The sequence below is a fragment of the Paralichthys olivaceus genome, chromosome 6 (assembly GCF_024713975.1).
Source record: "Paralichthys olivaceus isolate ysfri-2021 chromosome 6, ASM2471397v2, whole genome shotgun sequence".
Taxonomy (NCBI): domain Eukaryota; kingdom Metazoa; phylum Chordata; class Actinopteri; order Pleuronectiformes; family Paralichthyidae; genus Paralichthys; species Paralichthys olivaceus.
The window spans coordinates 13,516,127-13,534,958 of record NC_091098.1 but is presented as its reverse complement, the minus strand read 5'-3'; the positions used below and the strand labels follow the sequence as shown (position 1 = coordinate 13,534,958).

General features: G+C 43.2%; 1 protein-coding gene across 11 annotated transcripts in view; it reads left to right on the top strand.

Moving 5' to 3' along the window:
• Positions 1-18,832, top strand: part of samd11 (sterile alpha motif domain containing 11) — an 86,077-nt gene that overhangs the window by 45,616 nt on the left and 21,629 nt on the right. For 9 of the 11 annotated variants that reach the window (XM_069525988.1, XM_069525985.1, XM_069525980.1 and 6 more), the window contains 2 exons: positions 4,104-4,279; positions 13,563-13,672. In XM_069525988.1, the coding sequence (XP_069382089.1) occupies positions 4,104-4,279; positions 13,563-13,672 (286 nt within the window). Of the gene's footprint in view, positions 1-880; positions 1,233-4,103; positions 4,280-13,562; positions 13,673-18,832 lie in introns of those variants that run through there. The other 2 variants (XM_069525983.1, XM_069525984.1) reach the window with 2 other exon arrangements.

The window sequence follows — 18,832 nt, the reverse complement described above, 5'->3', positions numbered from 1 at the left end:
TTGTCCTATATGTTCTACAATGGGACAGCGTTTAGTTTAAAAAGGCATTGAGGTTATGATGTCTGATCTACTGAGCGGGCCACATGGCTTTCATAGTACTGCCATACAAGCCAGTAGCCAGTCAGATTTACCATTAGCCTCAGCATACCCTCAAGTTCGGCCTATATCGTTGAATACAAGCCGTAAATACTTGATGATGCTAAGGTGCAAACACAGTGAGGAGGTGTAACACAACTGATTTGTAAAATGTTTTGCTGTTTATCAAGTGTCTCTCATTATCTGCTCATAGAAGAGTTTCAAACCAAAACCTTAAATCAGGAGCAGAAATCAGTATTTAAATTTAAAAGAATAATTATTTGTCATTTATTGTGATAATTATCGATATCCACTGACAGATGAAATTTTTATTTTGATAAAATTGTGGCCATATTCCCCTGCCCTATAACAAACACAGCATAAACTAGTTTAAGGCACACTTGTATATTGGAATATAGACAATGAGGGGTGTTTACATCTCATTCAGTTTGACCTATAATATGTGATGTAACTATAGACTGTTGTCAAACTTGGCAGTCAGTATGTAATCAATCAGTATCAATCTTTCTGCATTTTCAGTTTAAATTCTATTTCCAGAGTTCATCTCATGTTGTATCTATTGGAGACTTCATGTATTACATGAATATGGAGAAAGCATTTGACTGTCTAGGTGAAGTGTTTCTGTATGTGTTTGTCACGTCCTGATAAGACCATTATAATTGTGTGTCCCCAGGCATGTGCGCGTGTCTTTTTTTCTTGTGTGTGTGTGTGTTTGTAAATGTGAAGCCCAGATATATTTCTTGGCCGCCTGACTGTCAGACAGAAAACGTGGGAGGCAATATTCATAGAGGTGCTTTTAGTGGGACTTTTATGAGATACTTTTTTCCATGGCTGAAAGGAGGTTGACCACACACAGTAAGGTTGCCTCAGCTCTGCGCAGAGGCTTGTGTGTGTTTGTGCGTGCACATACGCAAGCTTGGGTGTTCAGGCGCCCTTCCTTTCAGGGCCCCTACGTGGGCCGCCAGGGGTGTGTTTTGCTTCGTGTTTTATTTCAGAGAGCCCTCCCCCGTGCTGCGGAAGTGTTGCCGGAAGCAGTGGGAGCTCACCCCCAGTTCTGCGTCAGTGCCACTAAAGAAAGGATCGGGGCTTTCCGGGAGGACGGGGGGAGCAGGAGGGGAGGGGGGCTGTCAGCCTGGGTATGTCACGGCCATGTGGGTGGTTGTCTACACGCTCACACACAAACACACAGCTACACACACACACACACACACACACACACACACACACACAGCTACAGTCACGACTGCTCTTAGACAAACTATTCTTGTATACATTATATTGCTGGCATGCTCCAAGTAAAATCCCCAGCTTTGGAGGGGAATTCTAGGGAACAGGAACAGGTGTGTGTGTGAGTGAGTGTGCGTACGATGTGTGTGATAGTGTAGCGCGTGTGTGCTTGTGTGTTTTTCCCTGACAACGCGGATAGAGCACGAAAGAAACTTGAGGCGGAGGATTTGTATCTAACAGATGTGTGTCTGACAGATGCAACCGTGGCTGCATCCGTATAAGCATGTCGCTCTGTTGTTCTGAAGTGTTGTTCACCCCCCGCCCCCCCTTACACCCTGTTGGAGCTCAAGCACTTCCTTCCTGTACGCGGAGGCCTCGTGTGGAAGTAGCAGGAGTATCAGTAAGTGATCCACTGTCCTCAAACGCCAGAGCAGAGCTTGTAGAAACCTCTGACAGGAAAGAAGAAAGGAGGGAAAAACCTCTTTTCTGGCACGGCTCCGAGAAAAAAAAGAGAAAAGGGGAGAAATGTGCAGAACTATGCGTCCTGCTCATCCTGGGGGATGTTTTCATCTTTCTCTGTCCCCCCACCCCCCCAACTCCAACTCTTTTTAATGTCTGCCATTTGAGAGACTCCAGGGGCTGCACCTGTTTGCCTCTTGGCTAGGAGCCCCCAAATCCCTCCTCCTGCCCCCGTCTGCCACTCATGCTGCTGCACCTCCTGGGATGGAAGGAGCGAGGGAAGGAGGGAGTGGGGAGGAGTGGTGGAGAGCAGGGTTGCGTGTGGTGGAAGGGATAGCTAGAGGGCTCGAAGGCGTCCGGGAGTAAGAGCAGTGATGTAGGCACAGACGAGAGGAAGAGATAGAGAAAGAGGAGGGGGAATATTGTTTCAAATCCAAGTCCTCTCTCCCACACTGGACAGACCTTACATCTGTGGAGCTTTGAGTCATCACATTCTCTTTCTTTTCTGTATTTTCTCTCACCTTCTCTCTCCTGCATGAACCTACATCTGCCCTTCCCACGTCCACCCTGCTAACTTTTTGCCTGTCGTTCCTTTGCTCTTCTATAATTCCCTACTCCCCCCATCTCTTTCGTCCCTGTCCCATCTCTGTGAGAGGTCCATGTTAATCTGCAGTGACCTCTTCAGGTCACATTAAAGGTCACCCCGCTTCACTTCCTAATGACCCGAGGGCAACACTCTCCTCTTTATCCCTTCTTCTCTCTCCTCATTCCTGACAGCTTTGGAAAAAGGAAAAAAAATGTCTGCCCCATTTAGTTTGGTTTTAGGTTAAAAAGTTTGTTGTGACTTTTTTCAAACAGCTTGTGGGGAAGAAAGTTGCTTCATTACTGCAGAAGTACTTAAGTATTAGAGGATTTTTAATGTAATTTATTCAGTGAGTAAAGTGCTACAGCTGACTTAGTGTGTACAACAGTAACACGTTTTAGAGATTAAGTTGTTTTGCTTCAGTTTGGTTGATGAGTGCTACAGCTACAGTCCTGTTATTATTATGGCTGATAACCTTTTTTATCTTGTAAATTAGTTTTACTTTTGATGAGAATATTTTTTAAACACTTTATTTTGTTGAATGATTATGACTGCAGTGGTTCCCAACCATCTGTGTCTGATGTACTTCCACAATCCTCTCTGAGGATCTACTACCTCTTCAGTGACAGAAATGTTTCAATATATTTTTCCCTTCCTGATGCTGATTCCGACCTCGACTTTACTAATAATTCTGTATCTATAGCACTTTTCAAGCAAATAAGCACAAAATGTATTGGCCGGTACAAACTACAGATCCAACACCAGGGCATTTAAAAAACACCTGTATGCTACTAATCCTGTATGGAAGTGATGATTCCTATCGTTGTATGATCTGGCTCAGGTTAAACCGTTAATGCTGGACTTATAAATATTGCCAAATTGCTGACATTTTAGCTAGCTCTGGCCAACGCTACCAAAATCACTTCTTCGTCACCACTGTAAAATGAATGCTTGCCAGTGGTAATTCAGTCAATCTGCAGTTTTTGAGCAAAGAAGTGATTTCCAGGAAAACAAAATATCAGATTTATCCGGAGGAAACTAAAACTAAAAACGTGGTATCAGATCAGTACAAAGAGTATGGTACTCGCAGATGCCCGACCCTGCATTATCTGCAGAATCAGAGAAATTTCCAATGCTGGTATCAGAACATCTCTACCTTTTATCTTATAATTATGTATAATTGAGTTTAAAGTCTGGTATTTTTTTTAAACTATTCAATTTATAAAATATGTTAATATTATTTTTCTCACACCTTGTAGCCAGCTATTGCTTTTAACCCTATTTCAATCATTTATCTGTTACCTTAAGCTGAGTTGTTAGACATCTCTGCTTGCACGCTGACTAGTTTACATGCCTCTTTAACCTTTACACATGGTGCTCATGTGCTACAGCTGAATTTCTCTCCTTTGAAAAGTAATTGAGTTTACATTCCTATCTTTCAACAAACCCCCTGGTAAATGCAGGAGTATCTCCTCAGGTGTGAGTACTCCTGATTTGGAAATATTGATTCTGTATGTATGTATAAGGAGGCGTTTAATAAGCAACACATAAATAGTCAATCAATACAGCTCAATTAAACGAAGATACCTTTGAGTCAAGTCAAGTCACAACTTAAAAAACGTGCGCAAAACCACCCAAGGTGTCTGGAGACAGTGCTGTTTATGTTTTTGTACTTTAAGGTCCAGGAATAATGAATTGCTAAGACATCTTTTTTTTCCCTTTGTGCCATGTTGTGCAGAACCGTGGGCGCTTGGCTGAGAAACGCACCATCCCCCTTCCCCCCAACCGGGTGCCCAAGAAGGAGCTGGCCTCCATCTTTAGCAGTGACGACAGTGAAGGCAGCGAGCGGGCCAGCGGGGATCATGCCCACATCAAGCAAGAGGACGAGTTGCATTACAGTATTATGAGAAAGAGGTGAGGCTCCTGCTTTATGACTTCTGTGGCCGTGGTTTGCACTGGATCCCAAATCATGCTTTTACCAGACAGCAGTTAGATTTCCTTTCCTTTTTTTTGTTTTTTGATGCATATTTTCATAATTACAAGGGCTTTCAATGTGAAGATGCTTACACTGTGTAGTGAAGTCTCCACAAGAGGAAGATCTCCTGCTGTAGCCTCTGAGGTGTTGCTTCTGTTAAAAATAATTAACAATCACAAGTCCACTGTTTTGTTTACTTCTGTTCAGTTCCTTTCTGAAAGCAGACGGATACACACTCATTTTTTTATAATGGCACCTTAGGCGCATGTGTGGCATTTTCATTAACAGTGATTTTAGGATAATTTTGAGGTGTTAAAGGCTCATTTTGAGATGAGCATACAAAGAACCGTGTTTCAAAAATAAACTTATGGCTTTTGCTTTGGGATATCTGATGGAAGGATGTGTGCTGAGCTTTCAAAGTGTTAATTGGTTTGTTGGTCTGGGTTTTGTGGCCGCTGCCAAGTCTCAGTCTGTGTCTCAACATGATTTTTGAAAGACAAGTCACCTGAGTCACAAGTGTGCTTCGTCCTGAGCTTTCTGAGCACGGTTTGAGCAGAGACTTTAGTATGAAAATAACGTATAAGCTGTTATTGCTTTTGAATCTATGTCCATATTGATTAGCATCTGTTCTAGGTGCTCGATTAACAATTAAAGATATTAGAGCTGAGGGTGCGAGAGAAGTGAAAATACAAACAGACTGAGAGCCACAGACTTAGATTAATGATAAGATGTTGCAAATTCTCTTCAAAACCACTTCAGCAACATTAAAAAGTCAGATTAATATGCATCTTTGAACATTCTCTGATTCCTCATCCTTCACACTTTTTATTTTCATGAATTTATGAGAAAGTAATTTATTGCCATTGTTATTTTAGACTACAATAATAAAACCACAATTGGCGTCTGTTTATTTGGAACGCTTTAAATGTTTTCAGAAAGTTTTTAATTCTTGATTATTTATCAATTTATTTTTTCTTAAAATAAAACATCACATTTTAGTGCAAATTATTATATTAATATAAAGATATAATGTGTAACACTTCATTTAAATGTCTATAACAACAATTTTATTCGAGAAAACAGGAAGTATATTTGTGGTTGCCTCTTAAATCACCAGCTTTACCCGTGGTATACCTTAAGTGGCAAACAACATATGACAAATTAAAAACACACTGCGAGATAGTAAGTGGGCTGTCTTTTCCTTCCCCTGTTTGTAGTGGTCACTCGTAATTGATCTTGATTATTCATTGCTGTTTGATGCATAACTTGAATAAAACTGTTATTTGTTGCCTCATCCATGAACATGACTTGCGCTTGAGTTGTGTCATTTAGATTAGATTTAGATTAGAATGGGGTGAAGACAACAACTCCCATGATCCCACACTGCTTCATGGCATCATCAAACTAGGCCTTTTGTTGGTGTTTTAATTGAGAAGCCCACCTCGGCCTTAAGTTCCATATTGTTTGTTTAACTTATTGTCAGAATACAAATTAATGGATGGAGGAATTATATGGGCTTGACATGAATATGTGGACTGCATGTACAAAAAGTCTGTGAGGATTCAAGTGAATCAACTTCTTCATCATTATCATGCAAACAGTGAGGTCCCCTCATTAAGATAAATCAAATGTGCTCTGCCTCTCATTGACTAAATCCCTGTGCTTTCTCAAGAATTTGAACTAAGTCTTAATGGGATCTGATATATTAATTTGCCCTCTTATCAAAGACAGAAATTAGGACATTTTTGGAACTTGGGATCTGTGATGATCTGTGATTACTCTCCATGTATGTAAACATATTTGTATGATTCAGAAATCAAACAGGCTATGAAGAGATATAATGCAGATGCTGTTCATTGATTAACCTCACAATCTCCCCAGCTGCAGGATAAGCAGCTTGTGCAACCTCATTACAGAGGAGGATGTTTTTCATCTCTTGAGACTTGCGTGTGACACGGCGGACAGCACAGCAACTTGTGAAGCTTAAAATGGATACACTAACATCATTTGAGAGGGCTTCCCCTCCCCCTGACACTTGTGCCGCTGGCGTGTTAAGATGATAATGAATTTAAAGAACACTTATGACTAATATGTCAAGCTTTTACCCTTTGAAAGGCGGCGGACTCGCTGGAGCCGCTGCTGCGGTCTGTCGTGGGCATCCGTCTCAGCCTTGTTTTATCCTTTAGTGCAGGTCTGGACGACCGGGATAATGGGATGTCCAATCACGGAAATCTTATTTCCATTGACCACAGCTTCGTAAGTGAGTCGTAGAAGGGTCTTAACAAATTGGATTTGGCCGATGGATGTGAAAAATACAGGGCCTCTGTATACGTGTGAGTGAGTGTCTGTGCTGCCTCATACACACATCATCAGGGCTGGCGGCAGCACCGCGTCACACCCACTTGGTTGCTGCAACCTGCCCACTGTATGGGCTCGTGTAAACAGCATGTTTCAATTATTTATCCACATTTTTTCTCCTATCATAAAGCATCATGCAGAAAATTAACTTTGGATGGTGTAGTTTCTGCTCTCCTACAGGTTTTCAGTGCATAGAGAATCTACGTGTATGTCTGTAACATTGAAGAGTAGATGACCAGCTGTGGTTTACGTAGGGAATTTATTGGTCATTGTCAACAGGTGTTATTTACATAGCTCTCATTAGGACTTAATCTCCAACCTTTTAAACTAGATTAATGTTAATAGTCGTCACTGTTACAGACAGTAATAGAGTTTCTTGGTTGTACTTAAATGGTAAATGGACTGTATTTACCACTCAAAGAGCTTTATAGTTTAAGTTGCATTTATTCATTCCATCAGGGCAATTTGGATCTAGGTATCTTGCACTTCGCAATTCAGACTGAAGGTGCTGGAGATTGAACCACCGACCTCAGTTAGTGGACAACCCTCTCTACCTCTTGAGCTGCAGCCACCCATAAATCTGCATTTGTCCTAAAGTAGCACAGAGCATCTGGGCTCGAAACTGAAGTGTAGCCGGGCTACAGACTCAGTAATCATTATCACTACAGGGTATCAATACCTTAGGCTCCCTGAGGTATCAAAACCAAAGTCCAAAGTGGCTCCCATGAAACACAGGAACTGAAATGTAAAAATAAAACGTAGTTCTATTATCACAGTGCCAGTACGTCAGATTGTTTTGTGAATAGGATTCATGTTTGTGACTTGGATTCATTAACACTGATGTATGGATTTCATCTTGGTAACTGGATTTTAGTGTCTTACTCAAGGGCAAAACAAAGCCCACCTTAGTGTTTGTTTCAGTTGGCCTTAGATAACAAGGCTTTGATCAAAAAGTGCTGACGGAGAGTCTGGGTAATTACCCGACAACCACTGGGGATTTTATAGGTTACGCCCGCCGACGTCTGCCTTTCAGCCCTGGGCAACCATGTGGAGAAAAAAAAATCCACCATACCCATTATTAACCTGCACCAAAAAAGCACGAGGCTTTTGTAACTTATCACTCACATGTACATTTATCTAGATCTTCCCCATCTACATAATAGGGAAATGTTTTACTCCATGTAGTATTAATGTTAGCAGACCTTTACCATTTACCTCTTTTACACCACAATTAGTGGGTGTATGCAAGTTTACTCAGAGTCCCCCATTCTATCCATTTACACTGCAGACAAAAGCCAGATGTTAGTGGGGTTTTTTGACCAGTGGAAAAGGGCTATAGACAAAAACATAAAAATTCCAAGCTGTTCAATTGTCAGAGGCTAATCACTGTGTCTTTATGAAAGCCATTTTGTCTCTTGTCCATCCACTCAAAGGGAAAAGCTTTTTAAAACAAGCAACGTATTGGATTTAACATAACATGTTAATAGTTTTGCCCTGAGACATTTGTCTTCAGCGACAAGGTCATAGTTAAGGTAACTGTGGGTGTAATTATGACCTCGTCATAGTCTTTAACTGCTGTCAGCTTCACTGTTTTTTTACTTCACTGAAACACTGAAGCAGCATTTGAGCTTTGAATGGAACACTCAGAAGACTCTAATATAATATATAATAATAATTAGTGACTATCGCTGTTTTTCTCGGTGTGATAGAGGAACTTTTTTCATGTAGCGGCACTGGCACTTATTTGTTAATGGTGATGCTGGATTCAATCTGTGCAATAACCACAGCGAGTGAACGACACCGTGACTTCTGTATGTCCATTGCATTTGACATTTTGTCCTCTGGCTTTATTGAACTACTGTGTCATTGCCTTATGCCAGTAAAGGGTCACGGACAGTGTGAAATTACTGGAAATGGCTCTCCCCCTAAAGCACTAATTAGTGAGCTCTGAGGTTTTATAGCTTTCTAGAGGAGCTTTCCGCTTCAAGAGTTTTTGGTCTTGTTTACACGCATTCACCATGGCAACAAGAGTCACAGCAATTTGGTTGTTGATTGGGCGTTGGCTGCGGCAGCAGGGCGTTCATTGTTTCCCACATAGAGCAGTGTTTTGTCTATTAACTTCCTGTCAAAACAAGGGATTAACGAAAAAGATGGTCTGCAGCAGCTAAGTCCCAGTTTTGGTGTTTGCTTGAACGTTCCTCAGTTCCACATGTGAAAGACACAATGTTTACCATTCATCAGCACCTCACGATATTCTGAAGTCTACCAAAGATAGTAAGAGTGTGCTTTTTGAAAGCACAAATGGATCACACAATATAACTGATTGTTTCTTTTTTTTATCCAAATGTCACAAATGAGAAAAATAAGATCTCATCAAGTGTTTACCATTGGACAAATGAAAAGGCTTAGCACAGGAAAGAAACTAAATGCAACATGGCCGATTTACCGTTCATTCTATCTCCGTTATACTGTTCTCTCCCTCCTTGGCTGCCTTATCGACCTCATGTCAATCCCTACAACTGAGGACCAGCGGAGAAGTGAAGCTGGGCTACTCTCATTTTTTATGTATCCATTTCTGTATTTATTCATTACCCCCTCTGCTCTCAGGGCTCCCAGTTGCAGGTTGCCTTTCGATCTTGCTAGGAGCGGCATGGCAATTGTGTTTCCGTTGCTTGCGGGAATCAGACAAAACATAAAATGTATAAGGAACCGATCTATATACCTACATTAAACGTCACGCATCCTCAAGTTATGTGTATTACCTAAATAGAAAGACTTGCATTATTCATTTTAGTGAGGAATCATAGAAACTTTACTTTTTTCACTCAGCACTTTGCCCAAGCCCATATCTTATTATGCTGTGGGATTTTGAATATTGCATACTGCCTGGTAGTATTTGAATCTTGCTGTGGGTCACCTGTGCAGGTTGAAGTGGATTGTGTTCAGGGCTGTAGTCTTGAGGCCAGAGGAGGTTACATGGTAAACCTGCGAGGACCAGATGTTACACAGCGACCTCTCCTCCATCTCTGTCTCTCTCTTTCACTCTTTCTACCCTCCACACCTCCACCTTCACATCCCTGCTGTGCGTCTGTCAGCACTTTCCCAGTGGTGGTGTGAGACATGGCGTCAGGGCGCCTGGGCTGCCAGCTTCTGCCAGCTCACACTGTGACCTCCAGCCCCGCCACCTCAGCTCCACGTGCCAATGCCACAGCAGTTCACTGCAGGGCGTTTGTACTGAGTTGACTCCCTGTGCCAGGAGAGGAGTCTTTTCATGTGTGCACTGCGACGGTAGACGGGAGCACAACCTTTCCTGAACATACTAAAGAGCCTATAAACTCAAATGATCTGGCATATTAATGTTATAAGCTTTTTCCAGGGATACTGGTGATGTGATTTATCAACATTGACAGCACAATACGAATATGAATATCGAGTCGAGGGACATTTGAAGTATATTCAAAATGTGTAGACAGGAAGCACTGAAAGAAAACAGCAGTAGAAATGTTGGTCAGATGTTTCCTGAAATGTGAGTATCGAGTGTTAAAAAGTTTTAAACCTTGGCATTGAATGCTTGGTTGGATTCCTGGGCTTGTTTTCTTTTTCTTGGATCAGATATTTTCTGACCTAAATCAGGAAAACCTTTTAACTTATGTTACACATTCACTTTAGGCCAAGGGTGGGGAACTTTTTCCTTTAAGGGCCATTTCAGTTTTTATGAAACTCCTTCGTGGGCCATGCTAAAGTATTGAATACACACATATATATATAATGATGGTGATGACAATGCTTATAGCTGCTTTTGTGTGGAATCACAAACATCACAAGCCACAGAGAAAAAACAGACTGTTCCTGCAGCGTCCGTCACTTTTATCAGTAATCCACTCAACGATGGTCCTTTGAGTGAAATGTCTCTTTGGAGTGTTTTCACTTTGTCCAGTTTTAGCAACTTTGCAGTGGCTACGAGGCTCCTTCTCAAATTCTCCCCCTGAATGATGGTTCAGCCTGTTAGCTATATGAGCTCACTAACCACAAACCTTCCCAGCATAACATTGTCTCTGTCAGAATGTGGTCTATGAAAGCTGCTTGTTTGGCACCAAGCTCCACCAAAGAGCGTTATCTTTATCCAAGCATTAAATTTATCTGCACGTTTGTCCCTGTTAATGGGCACACTGGTCTTGTCTGGTCTATTTGTCCATTTATCCAGGAAATGTGTTACTCTTTTGTATTTATGATTTGTCTAACTGTCCTGGAGGCAGGAGGTTCCCCACCCCTGATTTAAACAAACATTTAGCTTTGGAAAATAAAAAAATCTCTAAACTAAGGTAATGTAAAAAGTAATTGTTTAAGTGCAGGGATTTGGGAATTGTTTTGGCACCAATTTTAAAAATGGTGGAAATCTAATTACTTATATTAAGTGAGTAACTAATATAAATACAAGTTCAGTAATATTGGAGTATCCATGACAGAATTTTCTTCCTCAACACATATTAGTTGCCCCAGTGTCTGGGCCAGTGTGTCTGTCCTGTGGCCGGGGATGAAGGGGCAGTATTGACCAGTTTAGGGATGAGCTGAGGATGAGATGATTGTCTCCGGTGTGCACCTGGGAGATAAGAAGGCAGCTCATGTCCTTCTTAGCTATCAGGCCCAACAGCGACAATATAACCCCCGCCGTCCTCTCTAAGGCCCCTGCCCTCCCCTGCAAAGGCTGGCCTCAGAAACTCCTTAGGGAGCGCTGACTCAGGTGACTGGGTTTTAAACACCATCCCCAACCCCCCCTCTCCATCTTCCAGAGCTCGAGTGTGACCTTGCCTCCACCCATATAAAGAGGAGAGGAGGGAGGGGGGATAGAGGGAGGGCAGAGGTGGGTGGGGACAGGACTAGGCCCTCATTAGCCCAGGCCGAGGTGGGACAGCTCAGGAAAAGTGCGCTAATTACCCCACTAACAATGTCCTTGCCATTCATGGCTTAGAGCGGCCACTTTGCCACAGGATAATAACCCCATCACCTCTCTGAGAAGTTTAGCATTATCACGATCACTTTAAATGATGGACACAGGGTAGTGTTACAACGCAGCCAGCTGAGTGATGGATTTAGCTGCAGTTTCTCACAGTGGAGTGTATAACTCCAGTGTGTGGGTTTTTTTGGAGTCACTGGATGACGCAGATACATTATTATACCACTCGAAGCACAATTAAAAAAAAAAAAAAAAAAAAACCTTCCCTGCATCTCATTTTCTCTTTTGAAGAAAACCATTGGGCTCAGACATGGATAGCTACTAATTTTAGCAATTTACACTCTAAAAAAGAAGTCTATCATTAGTCTTAAAAGTTTGCAGTCACTGTCCAATCAAGCATCTCCATGCGTAGCAACTAGCGGGGAGTGTTTGGTCTGAGACAGTTTTCTGAGTCACTGGTTTCGCCGTGACTGAAAGGTGACTGGTGAAGCGGGCATGGCCAGCATTAGGTCCTCTACACGCTCCCCTTCATCTTTCCTGTTAGCGTGTGGAAAACAGCTTGGCGACCGGCAGCCTGACATTACAACGGGAGCCTGTAATCATGGGACTGTAAAAACCCAAATCCAGCGGCCGCAAACAGTGTGGCCTCGTCATAGCGGTGGCAGCTAAGAACCATTCACCGCTTTTGTCCCATAAACTGAGCTGTGCCGTGTCATACCAGACCCCCTTCATGGATGATTCTGCTTTCAATAAACTTGCTGCGTTTGGCCTGTAAAGGAGATTTCTGCTGACACTCGAGGAGTCTGATGCCATCCAAATAATGTGTCGAAATGCTGCATATTTTTAGGGTTGGGACAGATTCCCAGTAAATGAAATGCAAACTGTCAGCTAAGAAATATTCAACACTGTACCTCTCCTGCCACACAAGCTGTTTGCCATTACACCGTGACTACACTTGCGCTGCGCGGCTGCTACACTCCCCTCAAATGCTAAGCGCCTATTTCCCATCATTATGCTATTTAATGCGATCAGGATGGTAATCAGATTGAAAATGAAATGCCTCCATGACACAGTTGCGTGGGTCCACTGGTGTGGCGCGGTTGGAGAGGCAGGGGGGGTGGAGCATTTGGAAGGGCAGAGTGGCTCCAACCAGATCTAGGCATATAATCTCTAAACCCTCCTCCTGCTCCTCCTCTGGGTGCTGAAGGGCAGGAGAGGGTACATGAGAGCGGTGACTCTTATTGTGAAAAAAACCTTGTGTTTTCATGTAGAAGAATATAATATGAAATATTTTTTTCAATCAACAATGCCGTATAGCATAGAATCATTATGTTGTTTTATAATATTACTAATAATGAAAACTGCCCCAAGGCTTGACTGATATTTTTCATCTTAACATAATTTTTTCTTTTCAAATGATCCAATTGCCTTATTTCTGTAAAACAGCATTTGGTGGCCGCAGTTTTAAAAAGAGCAATAATCATGTTTTAAGCTGCTAAACTACTTATGAGTTTTGAATATGTTCGTTAATACATCTTAGTGTAGAAGATGAGTAGGGATGAGACCCAAAAGTGCTGGATGCAGTAGTCTGTCAGTGTGTATTACACACCTAAGAGCTGAGAGAAGGTTTACAGGACGGCCACTTGTAGCTGCAGAGAGTGTGAGGAGGCATGTGCTTCAGAGAGGACAGGTCTGTCTGGATGAAGGATTTCTGCAGTAAGTAGTGTGTGAAATTGTATGAGTTTACGCTCTGCTGCTTTAGATTGCGTCGTGGAATTAAGTTTGTTTGGGGACGCTTTCAAATGTGTTTATCTTCTCTTCCCCCTCTCTTTTCTGTGTGTGTGTTTGTGTGTGCTTGTGTGTGTGTCTGTGTGTGTGCGTGCATGTGCGTGCGTGTGTGTGTGTTACAGTCGTGACAGTGACCTCTCTACAATAATTTCCAACCTGCACCACACCAGACAGCACGGCATGCCCGAGGGCCAGTCAGCCTCTGACCACAACACCAGTCCTGGAAACACAGGTAGGACCCCCAGTGATGCCATCTGTGTGCTTGTGTGTATAGGGTAATATACAGAAGTGTCAGACATTGTCTTTCCTTCCCCTCCCTTCTTTTATTCTCTCTCTCCTCCTTTGCATCAAGGCTGATGATGCATCTGCCTTCTCATCTCCCTGTACCACATGTAAACGCTCTATTCGCCCATTTAATTTACTTTAATTTGTGTGATTGGAGGAATTGAACATAAGCTTATTACTCATTCCTGAAGGTCGCTCTCAAGTTGATTACTTAATGTTCTTCCCACATTCTCTGCTGCACTCCAGGATTTTTGTTAAACCCCCTGTTTTAAATTACCTCTGAATAAATAGCTTTGTTTGCCATTAATCCATTTTCATGTGAGCAGAGGAACCATGGTGTGCGTATGCTAAGCTAAGAGCTTTTCTCACAGCTTACAGACAGAGCATAGACAGCATTTAATCACAGCTATTTGTCAAGTAGCTTGTGTGAGGAAGTATGCAGCCGCTGAAGACATATGGTTGTAAAACGGTGCGTGTGGCTATCAATATTCAGCGATCAACCAACTGTACTCGATGTTTCTGCCACAGAGTGTTAGTTTTACCCATTTATCTCATCAGATAATGTATGTTTGTGTGGTTTACTGCACCCTAACAAGGTATGACTGATGGCAGCAGTGTTATATGTCAACATGCAAACCAAACTTTTCACATTATCATATCGTTGTGCATCAAAAATGAATTTGATGACTGAAATGATTGTTATTAGTTCTTTTGTTGTCTCTTCTTTACTGTGCTGACGTTGCCTCACAGCAAGAAGGTTCCAGATATAAATCCTAATTTGGCCGGGGTATTTCTGTGTGGAGTTTGCATATTCTCCTCATGTTTGTGTGAGTTTTGTCTGCATGCTCTTGCTTCTTTCTTCCTACAGTCCAAAGATTTCCAGATTGGGTTAATTCATGACTTTAATTTGACTGTAGATGTGTGTGTGTGTGAATTGTTGTCTGTCTGTGTATGTTGGCCCTGCGATATGCTGGCGACCTGTCCAGGGCATCCCCGCCTCTCGCCCAATATCAGCTGGGATTGGCTCCACCTCCCCATGTGACCCACCAAGGATATGCATGTTGTTTGAAAACCTTCACCATCAACCACACTTCCCAACAAATACATTTACTCCTAATTAATCAATTACTTTTTTATCAGTGAAGCTCACACCTTTGCTCCACTACTGCCCGGGGTATGACCCTGTCCCTTATCCCATTAGCCAGAGACACAGCAAGAGGCATAATCAGCCCAGACCCAACACCTCCATCCCCTCTCTCTGTGTGTTCATCACCTCTGTCTGCCAGATTAATTGTCCATACGGTGCCTGTGATATCAGGCAGGGTGGGAGGAAGGTGCAGGGTATTAGACTGCTCAACAGCTGCCCCAGCCAGGGTCTTAGTCCTTGTTTGGGATGGATTTCCACCCAAATATGGGTCTAATCAGCCACAGAATTTAATAGAGAAATCGAAGCCCTAAGTAGTTGTCTTAATGGAGAGAGACAAGAGGTGGGTGGTGGGGTGGTGACAGAGGAGCGCAGTGTGGTCCGCACCAGAGGGGGTCCAGGACCCCAAAATCTGTCTGTTTGAGCATTACAGGGAGATTTAACAGACTACCTAAGCAGCTCGCTCCGTGTCTGTAAACAAGTCCAATCCGATCAGCCACTGGCTCTAATTCTGTCTGCCAGTGAAATGAGACGCACACACATTCACAAACACACTATTACACACAAAATAGCACGTAGTTATGCAGATGCGTGCCCACGCAAAATCAACACAGGTTCAAATTTGTGCCCAAACACACGGGTGGGTGTAATGTCTATGAAGTTTTAGAGCAGTGGATTATTTGACTTGGAGATGGATGAGATGTAAACACGGCCCGCCGTCTATGACACTGTGTTTACTCTGCCCTGCCACTCAGCACTCCTGTTCGACTTCTCCTCCAAAAGTGTTTAACATCCACCAGCGGAGGGAGAGAATCTGAGAGACGGGGAGTGAGACAGGAGGGAAATTAAAGAACAGAGAAAGGAACGAGACGAAAAGTCAGCAACAGAGAGAGAGAGATGAGAGATGCAGTGATGGAAGAAACATTTGGAAAGAGAGACAGGAAAGAGAGATGAATGAGTACGGTGGTGGTATCAGGGGAGGGCAGACAGCAGCTATGACGGTGGATGGCTCCGCGTGTGTGTGTGTGTGTGGGTCAGGAGGAAAGGGAAGCAGGCTTGCCGGGTCGTCTCTGTGCCGGAGTGGGCCGTTAATTAAATCTGAGGGATAGACAGGAGGGCTGCCTCCTTCCCCTCTACTCGCCGCCCGTCCTCTTCCTCCCTCATTCGCTCTCTCACTCTCCAGCTGCTGGCTATTCAGAGGCTCCATGAGAGGCGGAGGGGAGGTAGGAGGGAGGGAGGGAGGGAGGGAGTGGGAGAGTAGGGGCGCCGACGCTGAGAGTCTGGCTGCCTGTGGAGACTGTAAACTGTGGCTCTGCGGTCAGACCGGAGACTCAAACAGGCAGATAAGGTGTTTTTGGACCGCCACCCTCTCTCTCTCCTCTGCTCCCTGCACAGACTCCCAGAGGCAGTTACAGCCTGTTGGTGCGAGTGTGGTTAGAGCTGTGTGTGTGTGTGTGTGTGTGTGTGTTTGTGTGTGTGTGTGCGTGTGCGTGCGCCTTTACATTTCATTGAAATGCTTGGTTAAAGATGTTGGCTTGCATGTGTATATGCAGCCTAGTGTGTTTTTCTTTTTTCAAACTGACAATGACTGAGGATTTGTTTTTAAAAAATATTATTAAAGTCCCTTATTACATGATTAACATAAAAAGACAATTCTAAACACTGCAGGATTTCCTATGATATCATATTATCTTCACACATACATTTCTAAGTGTTTTAAAACTTCCCACTGGTCAATAGGGAAGTATATTGCACTGCTATAACAAAATAACTTTTCAGGATTATTCTGTAAAGAGACATAACTGTATATTTATATTTTCATTTAAATTTACAGATATCAAACAATGAATAATAACCACTGTATGTGCACACTTGCACATGTTGGCAGTGGTGCATCCTCCCCTCAGCATGAGCAGCAGCACCTCTCTCCCCATCGCTCCCTCACCCACCCACCCCCCTTCCTCCCCACCTCCCTCTCCCAGCTGCATCGGCCCGTAAGCCAATCAATGGAGGGGCTTTCAGGGCCGGCGGAGGCCCCGACGCACGGAGGGGTGATCAATAAGTTATTAGCACCATTCTGTCAGCTGTAATGTGGAGATTGATCGGGGGCTGCGGCTGGCGGCTCACCCCCACATCCCCGCCTGTCACCCCCCACCCCCTCCCTTCTTCGCATACCCTCCCCTCCTACCCCCAGCCTGATAAAGATGACAGATTAACGGAGTAAGAGAGGAATTAAGGAGTCTGCCTGTCTGAGCTGTCACCACGCTCCATGGGATGGAGAGAGGAGGAGGAGGAGGAGGAGGACTAAAGTTTGAGGGAGGAGAGGAAATCCGAGAGCAAGGGAGAAAAAGAGGAATGCTCCCCTGCGGATGGTTCACCCCGGTGGTGTCACATGAAAGAGGAGAAGGTTTAAGTCCCACTGTTCCCTCTTTCTGTCCCTCTGTGCTCATCCCTCTTTTCTTTTTGGTGGGAGGAATAGCTGATAAAGAGGAGAATATTAAGCATGGAAAGACTGACTCAGAGGTTTGAAGCCGTTGTGTTCAGGACAACTTATAAAAAGTTACCCTGCAATCTATGTTTACCATAAATGGCAAAAACATATGCCATGTCATAGAAGCTAGTGCTATTTGTGCATCCATGTGCTCTTTGGAAGGTCCCAATTCCTGAGTCATCATTTGGACTTCATGTGCTTTGAAGTCAGAATGTGGAAGAAACATGGAGCTTGAAAACATTCATGGGAAAAAAAAACTAAAGTAAATGCGTCATATTTATATGTTTGGAGCTTTTAAATTACACCTTGACACCTCTCCCTGATATTTGCATAATATACCAAGAACAGAAGAAGAAGAAAAAGGATAAAGGCATATAAATCATTTTAAAAGTTTGCGTTATGCATCATTTCTATATTGGATATAAAGTGGTGTTCGGTGTGTATGAGAGATGGACATGCAGTTTGCAAATCACAAAAGTCCAACATTTGACCAGTTGACATTAAAAGCTTATTGTAAAACTATGTTCATTTGTTTACAGGTGAAGACGTCAGCAACTTGTGTATCAAAGTTTAAACTGACTTTCTGAATTGTTATAGCATTCAAGTGAATTTTCCTAGTCTGCACCACATTTATGCACCAACATTACAGCGCTATTTTTACAGTTAAGAACTCAGCCTTGAAGCTAAAATAAAACTTCTGACTCCGTAACTACTAATTCTTCAGCAATATTAACAAGGAGGTGATGTGGAATATAGGCCCAGGGTATAAAAGTTGACTGTGAGCGGTGTTAGTGAGAAGAAAAAGGGTTAGCGTAGACGCTAGCAGACACTCAGGGTTCAGCTTTAAAAGAGAGCGCCGGAGCTCTAAGAAGCCCCATTTAATTGGCTTTAAAAGCTTTCCGCCCTCAAATCTCTGGCCCTCGGGCACTTGCTCAGGAGACAGAGTGTCTTGAGTGAGGTCGGCTTGAGAGAGGACTCGTGTGTGTGTGTGTGTGTGTGTGTGTGTGTGTGTGTGTGTGTGTGTGTGTGTGTGTGTGTGTGTTTATCATGAGAGGCTCTGGGTGTGGATGATTGGTAGAAGAAGGGGCAAACCGGATGGGGGCTCTCTCTGTTAATATTCCACTACAGATTCAGAGCTTTAGTGTTTATTGCTTATTCTTTTGACCAGTTAAAGAAAGGTACTGAAGATGACCCTAAAATAGAAGAATCACAGTATGAGAGATCATAAAGGAGACGACAGAAGAAGTAGACATTTTTAAGACGTTCAGTGTGTGTGCATGTATGTGTGTGTGCGTGCACTTGTCAATTAACACCCCCCTCTTTGGTCCCACTGTCTCTTTAGGGTGGTATAGGGAGTGTATATCCTCAGGACCTGAGAGGCAACATCAAACACTGAATCATTAGTGAACCTCCTCCCTCACCCTTTCTCTCCATTTCTCATTTGCTCACTCACCCTCTCATCAACATGAGGC